Here is a 25,225-nt window from a genome sequence, read left to right on the forward strand (position 1 = left end):
ATGTTTTGCAAAGTCAAAGTTATTTTATACCAACATATATATCGACTATCCCTTAACAATAATGTATTATAAAAGTAAACTTGACTGAAGTTTTTTTTTTTTTTTACATTTTAAAGACTTTTGTGAGAGACCATTTTTCCCCTGCAGCTTCCTTAAAAAGATGAACAAATTACTGCTCTGTTTATATAAATATGTACTCGGACTAATCACGGACTTCCCAGTTTCAAAAGATGTCTAGGAGAATGTTCAAATCCTTAACTTCAAAGGATCCCTGAAGAAATTAAACATAAAAAGTCAGTGACCTTACGAGAAAAATAATATGATAATATTAATTTGCTTCACTTATACAGATATGAAAATTCAACATCAAACCCAATAATCACTCTGGAAAAATATGTGATGCAAACTAAAAGGGGAAATGGCTAGTGCTTCCTAATTACTACCAGAATTGTTTGCCAGATACATCACACAAAGTGTGAGAGAAGGGGGATATCCCTAATCACATCTATAAACTAAAAATAAATTTCATCCTATTATTTACAAAAGAAACTAAAATGGAGCTACAAGAGCAACAATTTAAACTCACCTAAGGTAACTGCCATTCTTCAATGTTTCAACCCTTTTTTGGTCAACCATAATTTGAAAAGGAATTTAAGCAAAGGAAAAAATAAAAATAAATGTGTACTTCATGTATTTGGTATTTTGGTGTAATAAACATTAACTTAATTTCCATAAAAAATACAAAATTGCAAATACACATTGGGAGTCTCTCACAGCTAACCTGTTTTTTAAGAGGCAAAAAAAAGAAGAAAATGGTGGGTAGAGGGACTGACAGCGGGGAATATTGAAGAAAGTCAAAAAAACAAAAACTGTGCCAACTGGAAATATGAAGATTAAATAACAAAGATCAAGACAAAAAAGAATATAACTAAGTCAGAAATGATTAAACAAAAACACAAATTATAGAACTATAAGACTAAAATTATGATTAGAAAAGCAGAATAAAGGCCGACCCCGTGGTGCACTCAGGAGAGTGCGGCACTGGGAGCGCAGAAGCGCTCCCGCCACGGGTTCGGATCCTATATAGGGATGGCTGGTGCGCTCACTGGCTGAGCGCGGTGCAGCCAGTCACAAAAAGACAAAAAAGAAAAAAAAGAAAAGCAGAATAAACCAGCAGAAGAAAATGAGTTCTAAAAGAAAAAATGGTTACTGAGAAACAATAGGTCAAAGTAAATGTATTTAAATAAGTGATAAGTAGATATCTAACTAGGGATAAAGTATGGATTGAGTAGAAGGAAAGGAACAAAACTAAATAGAGAATATTAGAGAAAGAATACGTCAATAGGGAAAAGTCCAAGGAATATTATTATAATCTTATAATTTACTGAATTATACGTTAAAGTGTTAAAATATATATTACATATTAAAATTATATGTTAAATCTTATAGATGTATAATAATATAAAACAATCTTCCTAATAATTACATAAAAAATATTTTTCCCCCTAAGGATCTAGGGAAAAAGTCCTCATTGAATAAATATTAAGAAATTACCAACTGCAGAATAATTCAAATACTGTGCAATACTGGAACTACGTGAGTACTTCAAAAAGTTCATACAAAGATTTGTATCATCTTTTATTTCCATTTTTTCCAAAAACTTTTTGATGTACCCTCATACGGCAAAATATAACGGTGAGGGCCAGCCCCATGGCTCACTAGAGAGAGTGCAGCGCTGATAGCGCCGAGGCCGTGGGTTCAGATCCTATATAGGGATGGCTGGTGCACTCACTAGCTGAGCGTGGTGCAGACAACACCGAGCCAGGGGTTACGATCCCCTTAGCGGTCACCATCCCCTTAGCGGTCACAAAAAAAAAAAAAAAAAAAAAAAAAAAAACAATATATATATATATATAAAAAACAGTGAAAGTCAGAAGGGAGGAGAGTCTTCTTTTCAAAGATTACTATCTAGTTTTAAGTGACTCCTTGCTGCTTTGTTCAAACTGTTTCTCAGAAAATCACAAAATTATAAATGTAGACAAGATCTAAGACTTCTTTTAATGTAGACTCCTTAGCACTAACTGAATGAGGAGCAAAGCTATTTTTCAAGGCAAAGGTGTTTCCTTATTCAGGTTCCTCAAAACTTATCCTCACCCGACAAGACTGTAGAACTTAACAGCAACCATCCATGGAAGCAAAAAGTAAAACAAAGACATGGAAGTATCAAGGCAAAATACCAAAAAAGATGAGAAATGGAAGACCCAGAGATAAAAAGTTTACTTTGCTAATATGGTAAATGTAAGAAAAATGCAAACAAAGCAACCAGCAAAAGATTGCTTGAACTTAATGTATTACACTCTTTTTCACAAGATAAACATGCATTAAATGAATCTCCAAATTTGACCTTTAAAAACTGCTTAAATCTCTTCTTCTCTGATCTCCCCCATCCCATGTCCATTTATTACTTAAGTAGGGTTATATATCATAGGCAAATACAGAATAAACTATATCTGAAAACAGGCATAATATGGGTAAGGTGATACAAGAAAGGACAATACCAGAGATTCGTTAATTTTTAAAATTAATGAATTTCGAATTACTTTGAAAGTAATTGCTGCTATGCCAAGTACACACCATATATCTCTTCCATAGTAAATGAGTTACAAGCTAGTAACAACAGATTGGTGGGATCTTCTGTTTTTTGCTTTTGAATATAGTATTAAGAGAGGTTCTAGAGCACTGTACAGCAGCTAACCACTTTGGGTCTCCTACCCTGAAACTCAATTCCAGTTCAATTTTACAATTTACATCAAAGTCCAGGAGGTACAAAGTAGCTGGGATTTATAAGGAGATAATATAATAAAACAGAATATAAATACATTGAAATAAGTCAAATGGGTTTTTAAATTGCATAGGTATGGATTTTAATATTCCATGAGTAATGAAATAACCCAGTCTACCTAAAAAACTTAACTTCTTAAAAATCTGTTTCTGGTGTGGTCCCCCCCACACACACACCCCCAACCCTGTTTACCTCAAAGTGATCCTCAGACCAAGTCTCTCTTATTCTTCGTATCCACTATTCTATTTTTTTCACCCCCTACCCACCTGAGCTTTTCCTGTCTCACCCCAGTGTATGAATTACATTAATCATCTACTGCCTTTTCATTTAATATTTGCTAATGCTGAGGAATTAGGCCAATAAAGAGCAATAAAACATAATATTTATCCTCTAGGACCAAACAGTATAGTGAAGGAAACAAAGGTAAAAAATATAGCCATAACCACGTAATAAAAGCTATAGTAGAGATAAGTATAATCACTTAATTCTGCCCAGTGACATTTAAGTTTTGAAGGATAAATAGACAGATGTCCATAAAATGTACAAAAAAGAGAGGGACATTCCATAGAGAATAAAACACATGTAGAGAAAAAGGGATGAAAAAGAGTATGGCAGATTCTAAGAACTGCCAAAGAGTTGTACAAACCTAGAGCACAAGGTACAGGGGAGGACACAGAAGGAAAAGTGAGAAAAGGTCAGTCTGTGTACCACATTAAAACAGCTGAAACTATTCAAAATCACTGGGGGAAAGGAGGAGGCATGACAGGATCACATTTACATTTCAGAAAATTTAAAGCAGTGGTAATTTTGCCCCGGGGATACCTGGCAATGTCTGGTGACTTTTCTAATTGTCACAATGTGGGGAAGGGGGATGCTACTAGCATTTAGTGGGTACATGCCAGTGATGATGATAAATTTCCTGCAATGGACAGCTGCCTAGAACAAAGAATTACCTGAGCCAAACTGTGGACAGTGCCATGTTTAAGAAATCCTGGCTAGAGCCAAGTCGTAGGGTATAGGAGTAAGACCAGGGGCAGGGGATCAAGTAGCATCTAAGTTCTAGAAGAGGAGAGGTCATGTTCTTGTTTACCCAGCAACTCCAATGCCCAGATCCTAGCCCAATGTCAGATACAATCCAGGGACTCAATATTTACATGGTGAGTGAATGAATGATGTAGAACTTCAGGCAAGAAGTAGCAAGGCCTGAAATGTGGTTATGACAATGGTAATGAAGAACAGATTCAAGAGAATAGAACAAACAGGTCTTATTTACAAAATAGACATAAGCAATAAACAATAAGCCTAAAATAAAATTATTCCTATGCTTCTAGCTTGACATATCAAATTTCAAAAGGTTAAAACTTCTATTTTAGACATTTTCAAATTTGAGACAAATGTGAAATATTCAAATGAAGAGGTCCAATAGTTTGCATATTTTGAAAATATCTAAGAAATCCAATTTTGCCACCGCCTTCATCTTAAATAATCCTCTGAGTTCCAGCAAGAAGTTCAATAAAAAATGAACAAATCCTAAGTGTAGTATGGTGTCCTGGACTAGATCATGGAATAAGAAAACAATTAGTAAAAAAAAAACTTGGTAAGATATGAATAAGGTCTGCTGTTTAGTTAACGGTAATGTTCCAATGTTGGTTTAGTAGCTTTGAGAAATGTACCAGGTAATGTAAAATTATAACATTAAGGGAAACTGCATGAGGGGTATACAAGAGCTCTTTGAACTATCTGTTCAACTTTTCAGTAAATGAATTCTTATTCCAAAATTTAAAGTTTATTTAAAAAAAACCTACTACCATAATGTGTCAAAATTTCAATATTTGGGATCTCTGTTAAACATTTAAATCTATATCTTAAGAAAAGCTAAAATGTTAAAGTTAAACGTTAATGTCAAATCCGTCCTCCACTGATACCTGGTAATACAACACTGACCACGGAAAGAGCAAAGAAAAACTTAAAAGTAGCCAGACAGAAGATTGCAAAGAGAAGTCAACAAATGTAATAAGTCAGTACTACAAATATTCATATTTAAAGAAAAATTCTTCTGACCCATATTTAGTAATAGCTTGAAACAATACACTGTATCACTATGTAGACAAACCATTCTGCCAAGAAGCCTGGTGAACTTTTTCTTTCCATCACCATCCTATTCACAGCTTTATAGCAATGATAAGAAAAACTGTACACCACAGTGAACTCTGACAAGACATAACAGTAAACTATGACTATATAAACAGAGTTATTTTGATCAGTCCAGCTTCTCTTCAGTGATTTTTAAAAATACATGTAAATATAATTTTTAAAAAGTAGCAAGTACGGGTATTTCTTAATATAAAGAACTATGACTTTCCTGAAAATCTGAATGGAAGAGAAAAAAAAAACTACCTTAAAACCTAAAAATGAAATAAAGTCTTTTAGAAAGGTACAACAATGGCCTACTTGGTAATTAATTCTTTTCTCTGAATGAACCAGTCACATTTGGATGCTTGACACAAAACTCTAGGTATTTTTGCCATGTTTATATCTCTAGCTCCATGTCAGCAGTATTTATTTACTGATCTGACCATCAGTAACCTGGCCTAAAATATTTTATATGGTTTTACAAATATTTGGTATCCTTTTCTAAAAAATTACTAACACCAATTTTCTCAAGTAGCCAAGTGTTATTATTACTGGAAACTTTAGCTTACTGGAAATAAAACACAGCATAATGCAATCAAACAGTCCAGACTAAATCCTGGCTTCACATCTCACTGAATGCATGACCTTGGTCAAGTTACCAAACCTTTCCATGCCTCTATTTCCTTCTCTGTAAAACAGTTCCTACCCAGAGACCATTTAAAGTTTTAAAAGAGAAAAGAAATGAAAAATGCTTAGAATAGTACCTAGCAGATAGTAATTACACAGCGAACATTAAGAGAAAAATTATTTACCATCAATCATTCTTATACTTTCATTGTTTACCACAGGACTGACAATGTGTTGGAAGAACAAGCATAACAGAGTCCTCTTATTACATGGATCTGCAGTTTTCCAAACAGAGGATAATATTTTCCCTACAAGGGAAAGTTATAGTATTTTACCTTCCCCTTCTTTCAGAAAAATTATTTCATCCCTCAGTATAATTTTCTAAGTGCAAATATACTAAGTGTCTCAAATTCTTTGTTGTTTTAATGGTTGTTGAATATATATATTACATATTAAAATTATTAAACCAGACAATCACATGTTAAAAAAAGTAAAATACGATCATCCATGATTGCCTACCATGCAAATATCACATAATATACCTTTGGAAAAGAGGTCAGAGGAAATGATCCAGAATACACCAAAGAAAGACAAAAAGATGTAAAACATAGAAGAGAGAGTAACAGATGATAAAGTGAGAGAAAGTCTAGCATTTGTTTAACTGAAGTTCCAGGGAAGACAGAAAATGGAGTAGAAAGGTTATTCAAAAGAAAACAGCTGAGAATTTATCAGTTCCAATAAATGATATTACAAAAGAAGCCTAATAAATCCCAAGCAAGATAAAAAAAGAAATTGACACCAAGATATACAGTCAAACCGCAGAAAACCAAAGAAAAAAAATCTTAAAAGCAACCAGACAAAAAGAGATCACCTTCAAAAGTAGCAACAGTTAGATAATAGATTCAAACCAAAATACATCAATAATTTTATGTAAAGAACCCAATGCTCCAGATAAAATACAAAGATTATCCTTTTTTTTAGCCACTTCTATGCTATTTTTAAGAGACATGGAAAATTTAAAGATACAAAAAAGTTGAAGGTAAAACAATGGAAAAAGATATATATATATAAACACCACACAAAAGTTATAAAAAACCACAATAATGACTATCAGTATAAGTACTCAGAAAAGGAAGAAATAAGTAAGATTTGGATAAGTGTAAGAGAGAGGGAGAATAACATTACTAGCTAGGCAGGAGGGTGTGAGTGGGGGAAATACAAAGGTCTCTGAAAGTCAGGAGTTGACTAAGTGGTAGAGGAAATATACCATCATTAAAATATCTTAATCGATATCTTTATACTACCTTGAACAAAAGAGTGACATAGCAATTGAATATTAATATTACAGTGTACACAGTACAATGGAAAGGAAAGAGGTAGAAGACACCAGAAGCAAGAAGACTAGTTTGGAGGATGCTATATTAAACCAGGTAAGATAAGGGCCTGGTAGTAGTAGAGGTGAAAGGCATTTCAAGACAAAGACATATTTGCATCAGTTATCCTTCTGTGAAACTTTAAAAGCAAAAAAATTACACTGTGTTTCTTAGAAGATAACCAAACTATTTTTCTTTTCTACATTAAACTACTCTGAATTATGGTACTGATCCCTATAAACGCAACTTAATAATACACATTTTACTAAGGAATTTTTTGTAAAAATCTAATATCGATGAGCTAATTAGCCCACATAAGACACAATGTACACAATCCATAATTACACATTATTATGATTTCTTCACTATTTAATACCACTATCCAAAAAAAAACCTGATGGTTTTTCCCTCTGTGAATTTTTATGTACAAAATATGCAGTTCTCTGGTATCACAGTTAACTAAAAAGCCATTTTATTTTCAAAAGCTCTTTACCAAGAGGATATCTACTACATAGTGAACTCAAAAAACTCACCAATGCTGGGTGGGCTACCATAGTTAACTGGCGACTCAGGTGGTCTTCCACAATGCAATGCAGCCAGAGCAGATCCTTTCCACACAACATGCCTGCAGCCTATTAAACACACATATTTTTATGCATACGAAAATAGCACACAAAAACAAAAAGTGAGAAAAATAATGTCTAAATCCTATTAGAAAAATTTCATACTTTTATTTGTGCGTAGCAAGGACTGTCTTCCAGCTCCTAATAAAGTTTGTACTCCAGGAACACTTTGAGGAATTTCTTGTTCAAGAAGAGGTCCTAGTCGATGACATATTTGCAGCAAATGATCAGGTGCTAAATGTCTGTAATACTTCACCTATTATGTGAAAGACAAACATAAAAAAATTTGCTAAGTATGGTGATATAATTCCTTATGCTGAAACATACATTTAAAAATATGTAATCTGTTCTGGCTAGTCAGCATTTTGTTTTACTTGGGGGAAAGTTCACAGAATAAAATAGCTACCTCAACCATCATTTAATCCACCGAGCAAGAAAAAAATGCTAAAAATTAATGTAACTTAAATGTAGCAAGTTATAAGTTAACAGAAGCTACTCAATGCAAATATTAAACAATAAAAAATATCCAGCATTATAAACTGAAACACACCATTTTAGGTTATCATTTTAATTTTCAAAAACTTCAAGCAACAACTAAAAAAAATTTACCTATAAAATATAATAAATGGTTTTAGCCTTTGCTATTATAAAGAAAATCTCCAGAATTAAAAATTAAAAAGAATTGATAGTTTACATTCTCATCACAAAATATAAGAACACTTAATAGAATATCTATGCTGAATTTTATAACTTATTTTCCAGAAACCTTACAGAGAAAAAAAAGACAAACTTCCAACTGTTGCTTTAAACAAGTTTTAACTATAAAATAAACCTACCGACTATAAAAAGTTTGAGTACTTTTAGAACTTCAAAATACTGCTTAATTTATGCCAGCAACTAAAACTATGATATAAAATGCTAATAACTATCTGCACTTTCTGGCCAATCTCTCTGTAAAACTAAAACTGTTATAAAAATAAAGAAAAAAATAAAAACTAACGATCTAAATAGAATTAAATTAGAAAAAATATACTATTTTATCACTTCATATTTAGCTATCAAGTTACAAAAAATTTCCCACTGTAGTAACTAAATAGTTTAGTTTAGCTGTTCTCAAAGGATGATCTGGAAAACCTTGGAGGTTCCTCAGGTAAAAACTATGAATTATACTAAGGCATTATTTGCTCTTTCACTCTCATTTTTCATGAATGTATGCTAGATGTTTCCAAAGGCCACATGACATGGGTGTCACATAGACTGAATGCAGAAGCAAATATGAGACTGTCTTCTTTAACTCAGGCATTAAAGATTCACAGAAATGTAAAACAATGCCACTCCCCTCACAAATTTGTTTTGTTTTAGAAAATAATTATGTTATAAAAAGGTTACTTATATTAATATGAAATTAGCTTATTATACTATTATTTAATGAGTTTCTAATACGTTAACTGTTACATTTCTAATATGGTAAAATCAATAGATTATAACCCACATAAACTAAAGAACTTCAATAATTTTTATTAGTGTAAAGGGGTCCTAAGACCAAGTAGTTTGAAAATTTCTACTCAAGTTCACCAAGCCCTGCCAATTTTAATGTGAATTCCTTGTAATAAGACTGCTTTCGGGGGAAGTTAAGTTAAATAATTTCATTCAATATTGCAGAATCTGTTATACTCTAACTGCAGAAGACCATGAATGATATTTTTTTTAAAGATGGTTAATACTCATCCTTACTGGCTAAGGCCAGTAAGAGAAACCTACCTTATTCTTTATCGTAATCCACTCCTGTCATGAAGATAGCATGGAACCATACTGTTACACTTTGATGAGATAATTTAAGACAAAGTCTGACATAAAGTATGTAGTCAATTAAGTCTTGGTAGAATAAATACTTCTGGAAAAAGGGGTTCTAATAAAGTATACATAACACAAATTATACATATTACATCCCTGCTTTTCAAAAAGAGCACTGACATTAAAGCCTCTAGGAAATCCTAAGATAAATCTATTTAATATTTAACCAACAATTTCTCAAACTCGTTTAGCTACAGAATCCCTTTTCCCCTAATATCTATCATATTCACTCAGAAAATACTTTAGGAAACATGAGTATGGTTAGCTAAATAAAACAGAAAAAGCACTTTTCCTTATATACCAAAATATGAGCTTTTAAAATTGTGTTTATACTTTTCTTTAATCTTCTCCAAACTGACTTACTTAAAAATAAAATTTAAAAGAAAAAGTCTAGAATATTTATAAGGTCCTTTCCCATTCTAAACTTGAATATGATGACTATATTAATGTGACTGCCCAACTTGATCAAAATTCCTTTTAAAAATTTTACTTTAACAAGATGAAGTTCATTACATATTAACTTCAGTTTTATGATGATCCTGTTCTGGCATCCTCTGGCAAAATACATTCTCAGGTAGTAAACCCAAAAATCCTTTCTGCAGAATTCTATCTTTTAATGAAACATTATGAATCCACTTTGACTAAATAGTTTTCAAAATCAACTTTCATTTTTAAGCTAGAGGAGATATTTTTCAATTCTTAACCTCCTCATGCTTTCTCTGGCTTTTAAGACTTCATACAAGCTGGTCCCTCTGCTGGCAATCTTCTCTACTCGCCTACCTCCACAACTCAATCTCCTTTATGTTTCTGTCTATGCCTCACTGCCTTCCCTGACTTCATTATTATGACCTTTACCCCTTATTTCTGGACATCTTATCTTTGTGTTCCCACAGCACATTATGCTCGTTCTCAAACGTCCCTTTATCCCCTCAGCACTTTGTAGTAGTTATTATACCATATTAATTGTTCTTAATATATTTTGCTACATAAACCTCAGTGGTAATCTTATGATAGGTATCATCCTCTTCCCCAAAGAAATACACAAACAGGCCCTACCACTATCTGCCCTGTTTGGGGGTTCATAAGATCCCTGCATTAAAATCGCCAGTTTACTTGTCCATGTGCTGTGTGGGAAGACATGATATTAGACCTTGTTTACCTCTGTCTACCCAGTACCTAATTCAGTACTTATAGTTAAGTGCTTGATAAATGAACACACGAGAATATGCAGAAGCTACTGACTTCCCCACTCCCCAAAAACTCAAAACATTTTGTTAGTACCTGTCCGAGCACATAAAAATAGATGAAGTAAACAATTTCTACTTTATATTACATGGTTTCTTTATTCTAATGGGTATAAGACACTTTTAAAAGCCACAGAACACATACTCAAACAAAATTTTAGATGAAACAGATAAAAATACAGGTTCTCTGAAATGTTCTTACTTAAGTGGCATCAGGGAACACATATCTCAATGCTTAACTCCCTACTTGCTTCCTCTTAGCAGTCCCTGAGATACCACCATGAAAGGTCTCTGGAAAGAGCAGTGAAAACAGACTGACAAATGATGCTCTATATTATCCTCTCTTTTCCAACATATAAACTTCTGAATCCTCTTCCCAAACCCTCATTTTCTCAATGGATGACCTAGCCAACTTTATGGGGGGTGGGGAGGAGGACTGAAGCTTTCTATTTCCTCCCCATCAAATCTGTAAACCTACCTACCCCTCTACTAATTCTGTCTCTTGACATAATTGTCCCTCTTAATATTTAGATCTAATCCCTCTACCTGTGCTTTGAATCCTAACTTTTCCAACTTCATGGAAATCCTACACTATAAATTAGTCCTCCACACTCCTGTAAATTCACCAACTCCCTCTCAACTAACTCCTTCCCATCTACACATTTAAACATGCTCACTTTTGCTTCCACTTTAGGAAGCAGCAAAAATCCTGCCTGACTCCTATACCCAACCCCTCCCCACCCAAATCCCCCAACTACCACCTTCCCTTTCTTTTCCTCTTCAGAAACATGTTTTTTAAAGAATGGTCCATAGGCAATATCATTTTATCTCCCATGTCTCCTTAATCTACTCCAAAATAGCCTCCACACTCACAACTTCACAAAAAATAGCTCTTATCAAAGGTTCACCTTAATTGAATGATATTATAAATCCAATAAGCATTTTAAAATCTATACATTACTTAATATTTTAGTAATTTTTAACCCTGTTGAGCACTTCCTCCTTTGCAAACCCTGTCTTCTCTTAACTTCTGTGATACTCCCTGGCTTTCCTCCTACCTCTCATACCAATTCCTTCTCATTCTCCTTTACAGGCTTATCCTCTTCTACCTAGACATTAAATGACAAAGTTCCTTAAGGTCTTGGGTCATGAAACCCAGTTCCAGATGCTCTTTTCCTTTCATTAGACAGAGTCTCCAAGTTCACGGAAAATGCATGGATGTTTAAAAAAAAAAAACTATGCATGAATTTCAAAATTTTTGTGCACCAAAATAAACTCATACCAACTTGTTATAACATGTCAGAAAAGGATGTAGTTTGAGACACTAAGAAGGTTAAGACCTCAGTTTGAAAAGAGCAACATGAACTCTGTTAACTGAAGAACAAACACCAAATTTATGGTGAAGCTTGGGTGGAAGAATGGTGAAATCACTTACAAAGAGTTTATGGGAAAAATCCCCCCCCAGCCCCAAAATCAGCAGTTTACAAATAGGCAACTCGTTTTAAAAAGTGACAAGACAATGTGTCAAAGATGAAGCCCACAGAAGCAGACCATCCACGTCAATTTGCAAGGAAAAAATTAATTTCATTCGTTCCCTAATTGAAGAGGACCAATGATTAACAGCAGAAGCGATAGCCAACACCACAGACATCTTGATTGGTTCAGCTTACACAATTCTGACTGAAAAATTACAGTTGAGCAAACTTTCTGCTCCATAGGTGCCAAAACTGTTGCACCCAACTCAGCTGCAGACAAGAGCAGAGCTTTCCATGGAAATTTTAAACATGTGGGATTCAAGATCCTGAAGCATTTTTTCAAAGAACTATAACAAGGGATGACAGATGACTTTACCAGTACGATCCTGAAGACAAAGCACAATCAAAGAAATGACTACCAAGAGGTGGAAGTGGTCCAGTCAAAGTAGAAGCAGATCAGTAAAGAGCAAAGGTCAAGGCAAGAGATTTTGGAGATATTCAAGACAGTTTGCTTATTGACTTTCTGGAGGGCCAAAGTATAATAACAGAGGATTATTATAAGTATTTTGAGAAGGTTATCCAAAGCTTTAGCAGACAAATGCCTGGGAAAGCTTCACCGGAGAGTTCTTCTCCACCATGACAATGTTCCTACTCACTCCTCTCACAGAACGAAGGCAATTTTTTGAGTGCTTCCATGGGAAGGCATCCACCTTACGGTCTGATTTGGCTACTTCTGACTTTGTTCCCTATTTTAAAAAATCTTTAAAGAGCACCCATTTTTATTTAGTTAATAATGTAAAAAACAATGCATTGACATGGTTAAATTCCTAGGACCCTCAGTTTTTTATAGATGGACTAAATGGCTGATATCATCACTTACAAGTGTCTTAAACTTGATGAAGCTTATGTTGAGAAATAAAGTTTATATTTTTAATTTTTATCTTTTAATTCCATTTCCCACAAACTTTTTGAAGTCCCCTCGTATACTATTTGGACAATTCTTATGCCAATTATTCCCAAGTATATATCTATAGCTTAGACTTGCATATCAAACTTTCTCAAGACATCTCTCTTTAGAGTCCCAAAGCCTCCTAAATTCAATATATGCAAAACTGAACCCATAGATCCTCAGGGCAAAACCACCCCCCCAAAACTGTTCCCTGCCTTGGTGAATGTTAACATCATCTATCCAACGTTAAATGCCAGAAACCAAGGAATCGTGTTTTTTACACTGCCCATTCCTTCCTCCCCTTCCATCTCCGATATCCAGCTGATTTTTCCTTCCTATCTTTAAACCCATCTTCCTCTATCTCCATAACAGCCCAAGTTCAAATCATTTTTGCAATACACTCCTATCTTTCCCACATTTACTCATGCCTTCCACCTCATTCAAATCTATGCTCTACATTGCAATTAAAATGCTCTTTCCAAAACACATATATTAAAACACTTCAGAGGCTTACTTCAATCTTTTATAAAGATCCAAATCCTTAACATGATCTACAAACTCTGAAACGCATGTATGATCACTTCCTTTTTTCTAGCTTCATCTGGCAACATCCCAGCTCTTACTTTCCACATTTCAGACACACTAGCCTTCCTTCCGGTCCTTTACCTACACTCCTACACTCTCTCACCTGTCAAGCTTTTCCCATGTGGTGCACTCTCTGCATTTCCCCGCACTCCCCTTGCCCAGACAACTCTTCCATGTGCTTCAGCTCTTCCCTCCAATGTAACTTCCTTTGTTTTCCTTTACTCTATTCAGTCTAAGTATATTTTCTTGGTTACACACTACCTGTGACTTTTCCTTTTTAACTTATGTATCAATTTGTGATTATACATTTAAAAGTACAATGATGTAATGCTTTTCTTCTCTATTTCACCATATACAACAGAACAGGAGCCATGAATCTTTTTGCTCTCAATTGGACCTCACACTAAACTATAAATTTTTTTTTTTAAATAAAGAAATATAACACCAAGATCAATGGTGTGGATCCCCAAACCAGCCGATACCAAAATAAATAAATAAATAATAAAATAAAGGAAAACTATCTTTTTCTACTGACATTTTCTAAAAATTATTCTTCGAAAATATATTAGCCATATTCATATTCTTCATAAATATTAACCCATGTCACTATGATCAACATTTAAAATGTAAAACAAAAACATATTTAAAAAATTAAAATAGCTCATTTATGGCTATACATTTATTATTTTTACTTTTCAAGTTAGTAAGAACCCCATATCTTTAATATTAAACTTAAGATTTTCATTTAACCAACTTTTATTTTACTCACAAAATAATTAAAAAGAACATTTTAAATATCTTAATAAAATCCCTTATTCATAATATCTATATTGGCATTCCTGGTAATCTGTTATAAACCATTATTTGGGGAAAAAAAACCTTTGACATCCTCAATTGCTAATATACTCATTACTTTCCATGACCATTGCTGCTTTCAAACTGTTAAAAGATATTCAACACATTAAAAAATATGACCAAAGTATAAAGCTAAGTATGATAAATGTTAATAACACTAATATAGCTAACACATATAGGCTGCACACTAAACACCAGGCCCTGTGGTTAAGTTTTACATGTAAAAACTCAGTAAATTATTTTAACAATTCTAAGAGATACATATTATTATTATTCCATTCTATAAAGAAATTATGGTACAAAAAGATAGAGCAACGTTCCCAAGGTCACACACAATAAGTAGATGGTAGAAATGGGAGTCAAATCAAAGCAGTCTAATTACAGAGCCTATATTCACACTGCCTCACAAATTACCTATTGCCTCAAATACACATATATATCAATGTGCAACATATAAGCAAGTTATAAAATAGACATTTTGAGTAGTTTGAAACACAGACATTAAACTCAGTCAGAAAAAATTAAATTTAAATTTAATGTGAGTTGTCATACAGAAGAAACAGGGAAAGAAACTAAGCTTTTTGAGTAGTTTATTATCCTGCATCTTTGAATAAACCGACCTCTTTCTGGTTAGTATGCTACTTCACACAAACAGCCATCCTTTCCAGCCAAGAAAATGTTGCCATTATCAGTGGAAGATACAGTTAAAATGTAAGTGTTATTAGTGAGAAGAGAATATAAAGGATCTGGAAGCCACTGCATTCCACCAAACATACTTTCATGAGGAACTTCTCTACTCAATTTTTAAAGAAAAGGTCAGTAGTATCGAATAAGAGACTTCAAGTCAAACAGCCTGGGTTTAAGCTTGCTAATTCTGAATGTGAGGACAGCATTTACTCTAAATGTCCTCATCTGTATGATTGGCATTGCAACAGTCACCACCTTAAAAGGTATTCATAATTATTAAATTATTTAAACCATATGAAGTTCTTAGCACTGTACCTGACATAAGAGTTGACTGTTACTTTAACTGCATTCCACATTACATATTACATACTGACCCTTTCATGTTGAAAAAAATCTTTCTGGACGTAAACAGGAAAAAAATTTTGGATATCCTTTTAATAACCTTTTCAAAGTAAGGCTAGATCAATACACTCATTCCAATTACTTGGTTTACCTGTGGAGACCTCGAAATGCCATTCTTTCCTGTAACATATAATTAAATATTTTAGGAAATAAGATCTACCATACTGGTTTGGCACCAGTATCATGTCTTGACTAGGCTATTCACTTCATCCTTAACATGTCTTAATATCCTTCATGTCATGTCTTAAACACCTGATAGGTACTAAAAAAGTTCTTCAGATCTTCTCAAATCTATTTTCTCACAATTTTGTCAGATCTAAAAGGCTAGTTACTTTTGCCTTCTATTACAGTTTGAGTTCTAAAAGTCTAGTTTAATGGAATACAGTTCTTATTTTTGTGACTATTATAACATACAAACAAAATTATAAACTTAAAAAAACCCTATTTGTTATTTAATTACTCTATAAGGCCTACTATCAAAATCTCAGCCCATATAATTCTCAAAATTCCAAGTTGATAATCACAAATTTGTTACCACAGTAACAAAGTTTGGGTTAAATTATATCTATAATCTTTAAAGCAAGTAAGCATTTTCTGATTTTTTTTTTTTTTTTACTTTAATAGCTTCTCCACAGAAAAATATAGAGTACTTACTTTGTGCCAAGGGTTCTGAAAACTTATATCTTCATAAGCAAATAAGCTTAAGTATTGTCCTATTTCACAAGTAAAGAAATCTGAAGTCCAAAGGTAACAGTGTTTCCAAGGGCATATATTTGGAAAACAGGAGAAACAGTAATCAAACCCAGGTCTTTCGATTCCAAGTTTACTATTTTTATTACATTAGTTTCCTTCTTAGAACTTTAGTTTCCTCCCCATTACCACCCAGTTTTGATGATTAAAAACTTAATAGAACCCTTATAAGTCAGGTCAAGCCAAATCCTCTAAGCTGGGTAAGTATTCCCAGAAGGACTTTTAGGTGCCTCCAATTTCTTGATAACTAGAAGTACAATAAAATTAATATAGAACCCTATTAAGAGTAAATAGACAACCAAGTGGTCACTTAAGTAATTATGAATAAATACGCTTGAAACACTGTGTCTTATATTCAGAATCTAATCAACCATTAAGAACTCATTTAGATAATTCAGTTCATATTATCAATAATTATGAATACAAACTTGTCATTTAAAGAAAACGCAATACTACTCTTCCAAATTTTATTCATCACAATCTAATTTTATCTTTCTAAAAAAAACTCTATTCAGAATTCAGGTTTCCATAAACCACAGTGGGGATTGCTATAAAAATTAACTTAAAACACAACAAAATGACAAAATTTAAATTCTTAAAATAACACGTGAAGTTTTGTTTTTCAATCAAATATATTTGCTAAGCAAAATCTATGCAATAAGAAATCCTGTTTAAAACTCAAATCTATGAATGTTGAAAAAGTTACTGTCTATTAATTTAAAGATGGAAAATCTTTAAACTGCTTATTTTTAAAATGATAATATAAATAATCTCAAGAGAACAACCAGTTTCATTTTCAGTAATGTTTCAGTTTCAAACACAGTACTCAAAGTAACTAATACTTCATATACACTGACAGCAAAGTTGTGTGAGACAATGTAAATTTCACCAAGTCACCTAAAATTTAGTGTCTCCACACCCAAAACCTCAGCCAGAGTCAAAGACACAAGTAAAGATAAATATTTCTTGCATTTATACTATAACCTCTTTCAAGACAAGCCAAGTGCCTGTTCCCTATCTGTGATAGAGACCAAATGGGTCATGTCCCCATTACCACATGCCAGCTATAGTCCAGAATACATAGATTCTTGTGTGCTTCTGCAACAGGCTACCATCATCCATTATGCCATGGATAACCTAGGGCTTATGCTATAAATCTCATTCTTCTTACAATTTACTTTAACTTAAGCAGAAGCTGCATCAGACTATGTTGCCACCATAAATTTTCTTAGTATCAAAAACTTCTCATCCAATCATGCCTTTCCTTATCTGTGATGCCCAAGCTCAAATAAGACTGCTTACATACACGCGTAAGGCAAATTACTACAGATGGACCTGCTTCCCAACTGACTGACCTTCTCTGTAGAGACCAAAAGTTCTCAACATTTATATATATCACTGTTGAATATCATAATTGTTTTTAATTTTTCAGTACCTTTCATTCTCAAATTCCATAAAAAAGGTATTATCATTTTGCCCAATTTGTGATAAAATACACTCCTGTATATTCTATACACAATTAAATTTATTAATTCCAAAGTAATTTAATAACATTCACAAATTACTCATAATTTCACCAACATAGCTTCTCACAAAATAAAAGATACTTAAAATCTTCATACATTTAAAATTTATTTCTAAAATTTTAAATGATTCCCATTGTGTAATATAGCCTTTATCACTTTTAGATATAAATTACAAAAACAACTTAAATATCCTAAAATAATTAGCTGTTAAAAAAATTTTTTTTCTAATATACACCTATAATGCCTGACTTTTTGGAAGTCAATTAAAAATACATTAAAATAGTAAGTTATTTTAAATGGATATGCTTAGTACTCTCTGCTATCTAAGGCCACTTGGCTTAGGTATTACACATATTTGTCTATGAATGCTGAAATGTATACAAGGAAACTACTAAGAAGAATGAAATTAATCTGTTTAGTATTACTTGTCCAGAATAAGTTGTGCAGGATACAATTTCATCTATTACAATTATGCAGTGACATGCTAGATAACAGCAAAATTTGGGAATGAGAAGAATGACTACTAGGTGAAAGAGAAGTTTCCAGATATAAAAACAAAAAAACAATTTGTGTCTACTTTACAAAGAAATTCTGAGTACATTAAAAAAGTAACATTGACATGATTTATTTAACCTAAAGCTAACTTAAAGATTGATTCAAATGTCTTTATTAAACTATCTTTAAAACATATATATCTTTAAACAGACTGACAAACAGAAGACAAAACATCTCCTCTCTGACAATTTCCAAAAAGAGTACAAACTACTGTGACGGTTTAAAATCCTACAAGTCTCTGTATAAAATGGAGCCAGATGCAGCAGCCAAGCTCCCTTCACATATTCCTAAATGATTCCAATCATTACCAAAAGAAAAAAAGCCTCATACATCTTCCAATCAATTTGGGATATTTCAACCACCCAAACACTTCTTAATGTTCATTCTTCCACAAAAAAGTCATAATTAGAATCAGCAGCAAAATTTTTCTAGAGGTCTATCCACAATGCCTTAAAAATGATTTATTTCTGGTATTTACTAAACTTTCTTATTTCCTAGGCTTAAATCTATAAAGTAATTATACTAATAGAATCTTCTGAAGTTTTTAAAGTGACCTTTTTTATACTGCAGCTGCTATGTTTACAAAGTAATGCATACTTGTTTCTGAAATAAAAATGTTTTTCTTAAAGAAAAATTTAATACAATACAAAGCTATAATTGGAACAACCTTTACTACCACTACTAAAGTTATGATAGTAGCAAACCCAAATCCTTACACAGCATTTGATTCGTGCCAGTCAGTTACTACTTACAGAACCTTAAAAGTAGGAGGTATTGTTAGCCCATTTTTAAGAATGGGAAACACAAGGTTATAATACCAAGGTCAAGGGTATGGATTCCCATACAGGCCAGCTGCCGGAAAAAAAAAAAAAAAAGAAAGAAAGAATGGGAAACAGCCTCCCTCAATACTACTCAACGTCATAACAATCATTTAAAGCACCACTATGTGGCTGGGAAGGGGACAATCCAACTTCCCCTTTATGTTCATGTCACTTTGCAATCATTCAAGATTATTAAGAATCTAATGAGTATTTATTTCATTTAAAAATTTTTATAAATGCCTCAAATTTTTTAAATGGTGTAAGTACCAATAGAATAATTGTATGTTTAAGAAAGGATGAAGTGTTGCCCCTTTATCCCCTGAGCATATACTAGTCCCTTCACACCTAACGTATTTTATTCATCATTATAATGACTGATATTAAAGCCCTGTTTAACAGACAACCAAGCAAAGCTTACAATTTCATTGAAACTATATTAAAAAAGGAAATGGTAACTCTACTATACACATTTACTTCATTACATGTTCTTCATCCCCCCACCCCCCAAAATTATACTGGTCATGTCTTAAAAGTACCATATTATCTTTAATATGGAATTGGAACCCCTGATTCAAAAAACATTTAATACGTTATGTTATTTTTTTCCTAAAACTCTTCTCCTATGTTTTATACCTTAACTTTCACATTAATCATCACACTCTAAAAAAATGTATACCTAAGATATAAACTTAAGTAAATCCCACTCATGGTTCTTATTCATTTCTAAATTTGAGACCACCAATAACTTATGAAAACTAGTATTTAAAGCATAGTGGAAAACACAGTAATTATAGAGACACGAAGAGATATTTTACAGTGTGGTTAGTGTCTCAAAATCTTCATCTTTGCAAGGAGAAACGACATTACAACCAAAGAACAGCACTATGAAAAGCATTTATACAACTTTTTAACCTGCATGATTTCCCTAGATCTACTTTTCTCTTCTGGAAAATTAAACTCCAAGAAAGAAATAAAGTTGAGCACTTAAAGAAAATGTACTGTTATTTCTAGTTCAAAATCACAGATTTTCGGAAAAATTTCAAACCAATTATTTTACAAATAAGATAACTAGAGTAAAGAGAAATTCTATGATTTGCCCAAATTTACCTGCAGGCTAACTGTGAGCTGGGTTTTAAGCCACTATTCACATCTCTTGATTCCCAATACTTCCACTTGAAAAGAAAGATTTCTAATAAAGTCAAATGATTTTAACAAAAGCAAATATCACTATTTTAAAAAAGCAAAAATTACATCATTTTAACAGAAGCACAACATGAATCCAGTTATGAAAAAAGTGCCTTGTAAGCAAAAATGTAATCAGAGAGTCCCAAATCTGGTAAAAACACTTAAAAATTCTACTTCAAGATCTCATAAATATGCAATCATAACTAATTAAGGGGACAACTAAGAAGCAGACTTAATAAACCACCAACTTGTTCCACTATCCAAACTAAGAAATAAACAAATAGATGACAAAGTTTTCCCTTTGTCCAAAAAACATTTTTCTTATTCTATAAAAAGTTTGTCTCTGCTTGGTTCCATTTAAAAAATAAGAATTCTGATAAATGCTTGAAAAATGCTCTTTCACTTTAAAATAAATCTTGGATTTTTAAAAATATAAAATATAAAATTTGATTCATTTTGCTAAATGTTTTAAATCTTAAGATAGATGGTAATGTCGTGATTTTTAATACCTAAGGCAGAAAAAACCCTCAGATTGTGAGCATTTCCTTTTGCAATCACACTTGAAATAAATGCATTGATTTGATTTGATTTTTTTCACATGTAAACTTTTGAAACTGCTCTTTAAACTCTATTTTCCTCTTGATCAAAATTCAATCATTGTGATTATATCCGTAGGGTGACTAACTGATGCTGATCAATGACTATTTTTAAACTCACAAATATTACACACCATCCTAAACAGCTATAATTCGAGGTTTTCTAGAAATTTCAGTCTGACATATGAATTCTCTCATTTAAAATACTGCTCAGTTTCAGTTAATATAGCAACAAATCATTTCCAGGTAGAAGAAACTACTGAAATTACAAAGTTTCACTCACCAAATAATCTTTAAACCGATGTTATGTAAATTAACTTGATATACAACAAAGTAAAACTTTTTTAAGACATAAGAATAAATTAAGACAGTAGAAAATACTGTACAGGACAAATTTGCATGTGCTCACCCAGACATAAAATTTCAAGAATTACTATTAAGCAAAAATAATGTGCTCCGAAACCTGGTGTTCCAAAACGTTTTTAGAGCAAACCAAATCTCAATAGAAAACTCAAAGTTAACCCACACACCTAGATACATAGTCTGACAGATATAAAAGCACCTCAAATGGTGCCTGGCATCCAGTAGATACAGAGAATGATGAATGAATAGAGAAAATGAGTCAAAGAGCTCCAAGTTCTAATAAGAATTCTTAACTGTCTCGTGAGTATGCCAACATGACTGTTCTGGTAAGAATGTGAACTCTCCAAGAAAAATCACTTCCATGCAAAATAGGTAGATTCTGATAATAATACACTACTAAAGATGATACTTAGTATATCTTAAATCTGAGAAACAGAATAGAAATATAAACTCATTTTACTAACATGAAAGATGAGAAACCCCTCTCCCTTTCAGAAAAATTAAATTATATCAAAATCAAAATAGGTACCCGTTTTTACTGAGAAAACAAATATTCCTACTAGGAATCAACATTCCCATAACCTGGCCAGACACCATTAGCTGCTTCATTTAGGAAATATAAATGTAACACTACCAAAAGTCTCCAAGTTAAGGAAACACAGCAATCCTCAGTGACTTGGGGTTTGTCGGTTTTTAAAAGCAATGCAAAAATGAGTTTTATAAAAGGAAGGAGATGCAAAAAGTTTTATAAAACCTGCCCCTTCTTAAAAATGGAATATTATAACTTTTGTAGAAATTTTTTCAAATAGCAAAAAAGACTCTGAAGTTGACTGAAAATTTTTGTCAAATATTTATAAACCTTAAAAATTAACCTCAAATATTATAGTCAATCTCGTAGTTTACTTCAAACTCCATTCGCTTTAGCCAAATGTTGAATGAAACTAGCCTAAATCACTACTTGAAAACTAACAAACTTTCAAGTGTGGAAATGAATATACGGTTGAGTCACCATTAGATTTATGAAACCTAGCACCCTTGCTTATTTCAACTGCTGTGAGCAGTCATCAACAATTTACATTAAATCGTAAGAGATTTATACACAAAAGTTAGGAAATGTACTATAAGTAAAAGGAAACAAAAGCCATCAAAATCCTATCATGCCTTCACCTCACAGAAGACACTCATTCGAAGCTAGCTGAAACCTCCTAATCACTACAGAAACCCTGATGAAGTAACACTAGTAATTTTAACTATCTTTAACTATCTCAAAACAGTTACAAATGTCTCATAAAATCAATGAATTGCATACATTTCAAAGGCTTGGTGTGACTGCTTTAAATGCCCAACATACAAATTCATATAAACAACCTAAATCAGTTTAGGAGCAGAAAACGTTATGAAAAATATGGCTCCTTTAAAGTAAACTTCAGAGTAACTACTTTTTCATTCAGAATACTGATAGGTCCACTTTTGGAAAACAATTTTTAGAAATTACTAAAACATCCACTTTGAAAATCCACAAAATTAAGAAACAGGTATTTTTCATGCTATTGAACAAAATACATACCAATATAAGCAGAAAAACTTTTATCTGCCAAGTTCCATCTCACAAAAATTATATGTATAAAAATAAAAATTCTTCAGTGCCCTTGAATAAGGGGCACAGCACAAAAATTGGCAAAATTAGAAAAAAGCTGTTAAACTTCTGGTTTTAGGGTATTACAGGCTTCACACTTCTGTAAATATATATTTTGGTAAGTGCAAGATGTGCCGCTGGCCACCAATCACCGCACATCTGAACTCCAACAAAAAACCTAGGTCTGAATTTACGGACAGCAAAAGCAACGGGAGAAAGAAAAAAATAACGTCTTGCCACGGTTCCGCTGCGACTGAATAGCCTGCTTGTGAAATGCTAATGCCACTTCGGAGCAGTTAGTCACCAGCTATTGTGTAGGGCTGGAGAAAGCCGAGCCGGCCGCGCGTGCAGAGCGAGCGAGCGAGCGCGCCCTCCCTCCTCGCGCCGCCGCCGAGGCCGCCGCCGCCGCCTCGCGCGCGCCCCCGCGCCCGCACGGACGCGCGCGCCGGCCCCTCCTCCTCCGGCCTTGCACTGCACAACACTCATGACGTATCTTTATTTCTAGTATATTAACAAAATATCACAAATAAATTGTCCGCAGCCCCTGCGGCCCCAGGGTGCGGGTCCCCCCCGCCACTGGCCCCCGTAGCCCCCGCGCCGGCCTCCCAACACTTCCCATGGCCTTCGGAGCTTCCACGTTCTGGGGCCAAGTTTTTGTCTGTGTAAAAAATTGCGGGAAATTCAATTTTTATTCGACTCAGGGAAAAGTTTCTTTGCTCTGCGACGTGAATGTCTCACCAGATTCTGGTAGGTCCTGGGATGCTCCTTCCCGGTCCAGTCGGTGCGCCGCGGCAGCAGCTGCAGGGAGAGGACGCCCCATGAGCCCGGCCCCCGGCCCCGGCCCGCCCGCTCCCTTCCCCCGCCCGCCCCGCGCCCCGCCGGGGACCCCGAGCCCCGCGCCCCGCGCCCAGCCGGCGGCGGCGGCGGCTCAGAGGCCCAGGGGCGACCGCGCAGCGGCGGGAGGCGCCGGGCCGCCACCGCCCTTACCTCCTTCTCGGCCACCTCTCGGATCAGCACCTGCAACAACAAAGCGGGGAGAGCTGAGCCCCGCGCCCCGGGCCGCGGCCCCGGCGAGACCGCCGCTCCCTCCCCCACGCCCGCGAGCGGCGAGCGCCGACCCGGCCCGCGCCGCGCGCCGCCGTACCTGAGCTGCCTGCTGACAGGGTCCATCTTCCAGGAACCGGGCGATGAGGAAGTAGAGCTCTGCGCGGGAGAGAAGGACGGGGAGACACACAGGCTGAGCGGCCGGGCGGCGGGGGGCGGGGGACCGCGGGCGGAATCGCCCGGTGCCAGCGGCCCCGGCAGCCCCCCGACTTACCCGATCGCAGCTCCGAGAGGCCTTTCCTCTCACAAGACATGTTTATGGGTCACTTCAGGGCCGCTGGCGGGACACCCCGCCGCCGAGGGGAAGCGGGGATGGTGCCGCCGCCTGCCCTATAGCTGTCAGTGTGTATTCACGAGCCGAACCTCGGCTCCACCATTCAAGCAACGGCGGTGGAGGCGGAGGAGGAGGAAACAACAACTCTCAGGCAGCGGCTACGGCCGTGCCGCCTCCGCCACGGATCCCTCCGCCACAGAAAGGAGTCCTCCGCCTTCGCGGCCCCGGGCTCGGCTCAGTCCTCGGCCCGCGCCCCAGTCCCCCGGCACAAAAAAAGGAGTACCTTCGACCCTCGCCCCCAGCGCCTCGCATCCGGCACGGCGCAGCCCCTGCCCTCTCCTCCCCGACCGGCGGTACGATTTATTTGTTAATTTCCAGTCGAAGATGTCGGAGTCAGAACCCCCGGTTGGCTGGAAGGCGCTTTCTCTGTGGAGGCCGTTCGCGGGAGGGAGGGGGCCGGGGACTGCTCCGCGGAGGGATCTGACGCACACGGAGCCGCAGCACAGGCTCTATTCAGCGGAGCTGGCTGGGGCTGAGATGGAAGTTAGTTTCTATGTAGCAGAAATAGGAAACAAATGAAGCAAAACTGTCCAAAGAGGGGAAATGCCCCAAGGATGGGTCTCACTCTCACGCGCGCACACAGACACACACGCAGAGAGCACTCTTAGCTGGGCAAACTCGGAATCGCGCTACCTTGCCCGAGTTGAATGATAGTGTTTGGTTTCTGTCTCTTGCCATGTGCATGTGTATAAATGCTGCGGATTGG

At 35.2% G+C, this 25,225-nt stretch overlaps 1 protein-coding gene across 3 annotated transcripts in view; it reads right to left on the bottom strand.

Annotated features, from left to right (window-relative positions):
- PHIP (pleckstrin homology domain interacting protein) overlaps positions 1-24,697 on the bottom strand; it is a 126,553-nt gene extending 101,856 nt beyond the window's left edge. For 2 of the 3 annotated variants that reach the window (XM_063096465.1, XM_063096464.1), the window contains exons 1-6: positions 24,400-24,697; positions 24,226-24,284; positions 24,069-24,098; positions 23,820-23,879; positions 7,704-7,854; positions 7,509-7,607 (exon numbers count right to left, since the gene is read on the bottom strand). In XM_063096465.1, the coding sequence (XP_062952535.1) occupies positions 7,509-7,607; positions 7,704-7,854; positions 23,820-23,879; positions 24,069-24,098; positions 24,226-24,284; positions 24,400-24,439 (439 nt within the window). In that variant the 5' untranslated portion in view covers positions 24,440-24,697. Of the gene's footprint in view, positions 1-7,508; positions 7,608-7,703; positions 7,855-23,819; positions 23,880-24,068; positions 24,099-24,225; positions 24,285-24,399 lie in introns of those variants that run through there. The other variant, XM_063096466.1, reaches the window with a different exon arrangement.
- Between the last annotated feature and the right edge of the window lie 528 nt (positions 24,698-25,225).

Source organism: Cynocephalus volans, chromosome 5 (assembly GCF_027409185.1).
Source record: "Cynocephalus volans isolate mCynVol1 chromosome 5, mCynVol1.pri, whole genome shotgun sequence".
Taxonomy (NCBI): domain Eukaryota; kingdom Metazoa; phylum Chordata; class Mammalia; order Dermoptera; family Cynocephalidae; genus Cynocephalus; species Cynocephalus volans.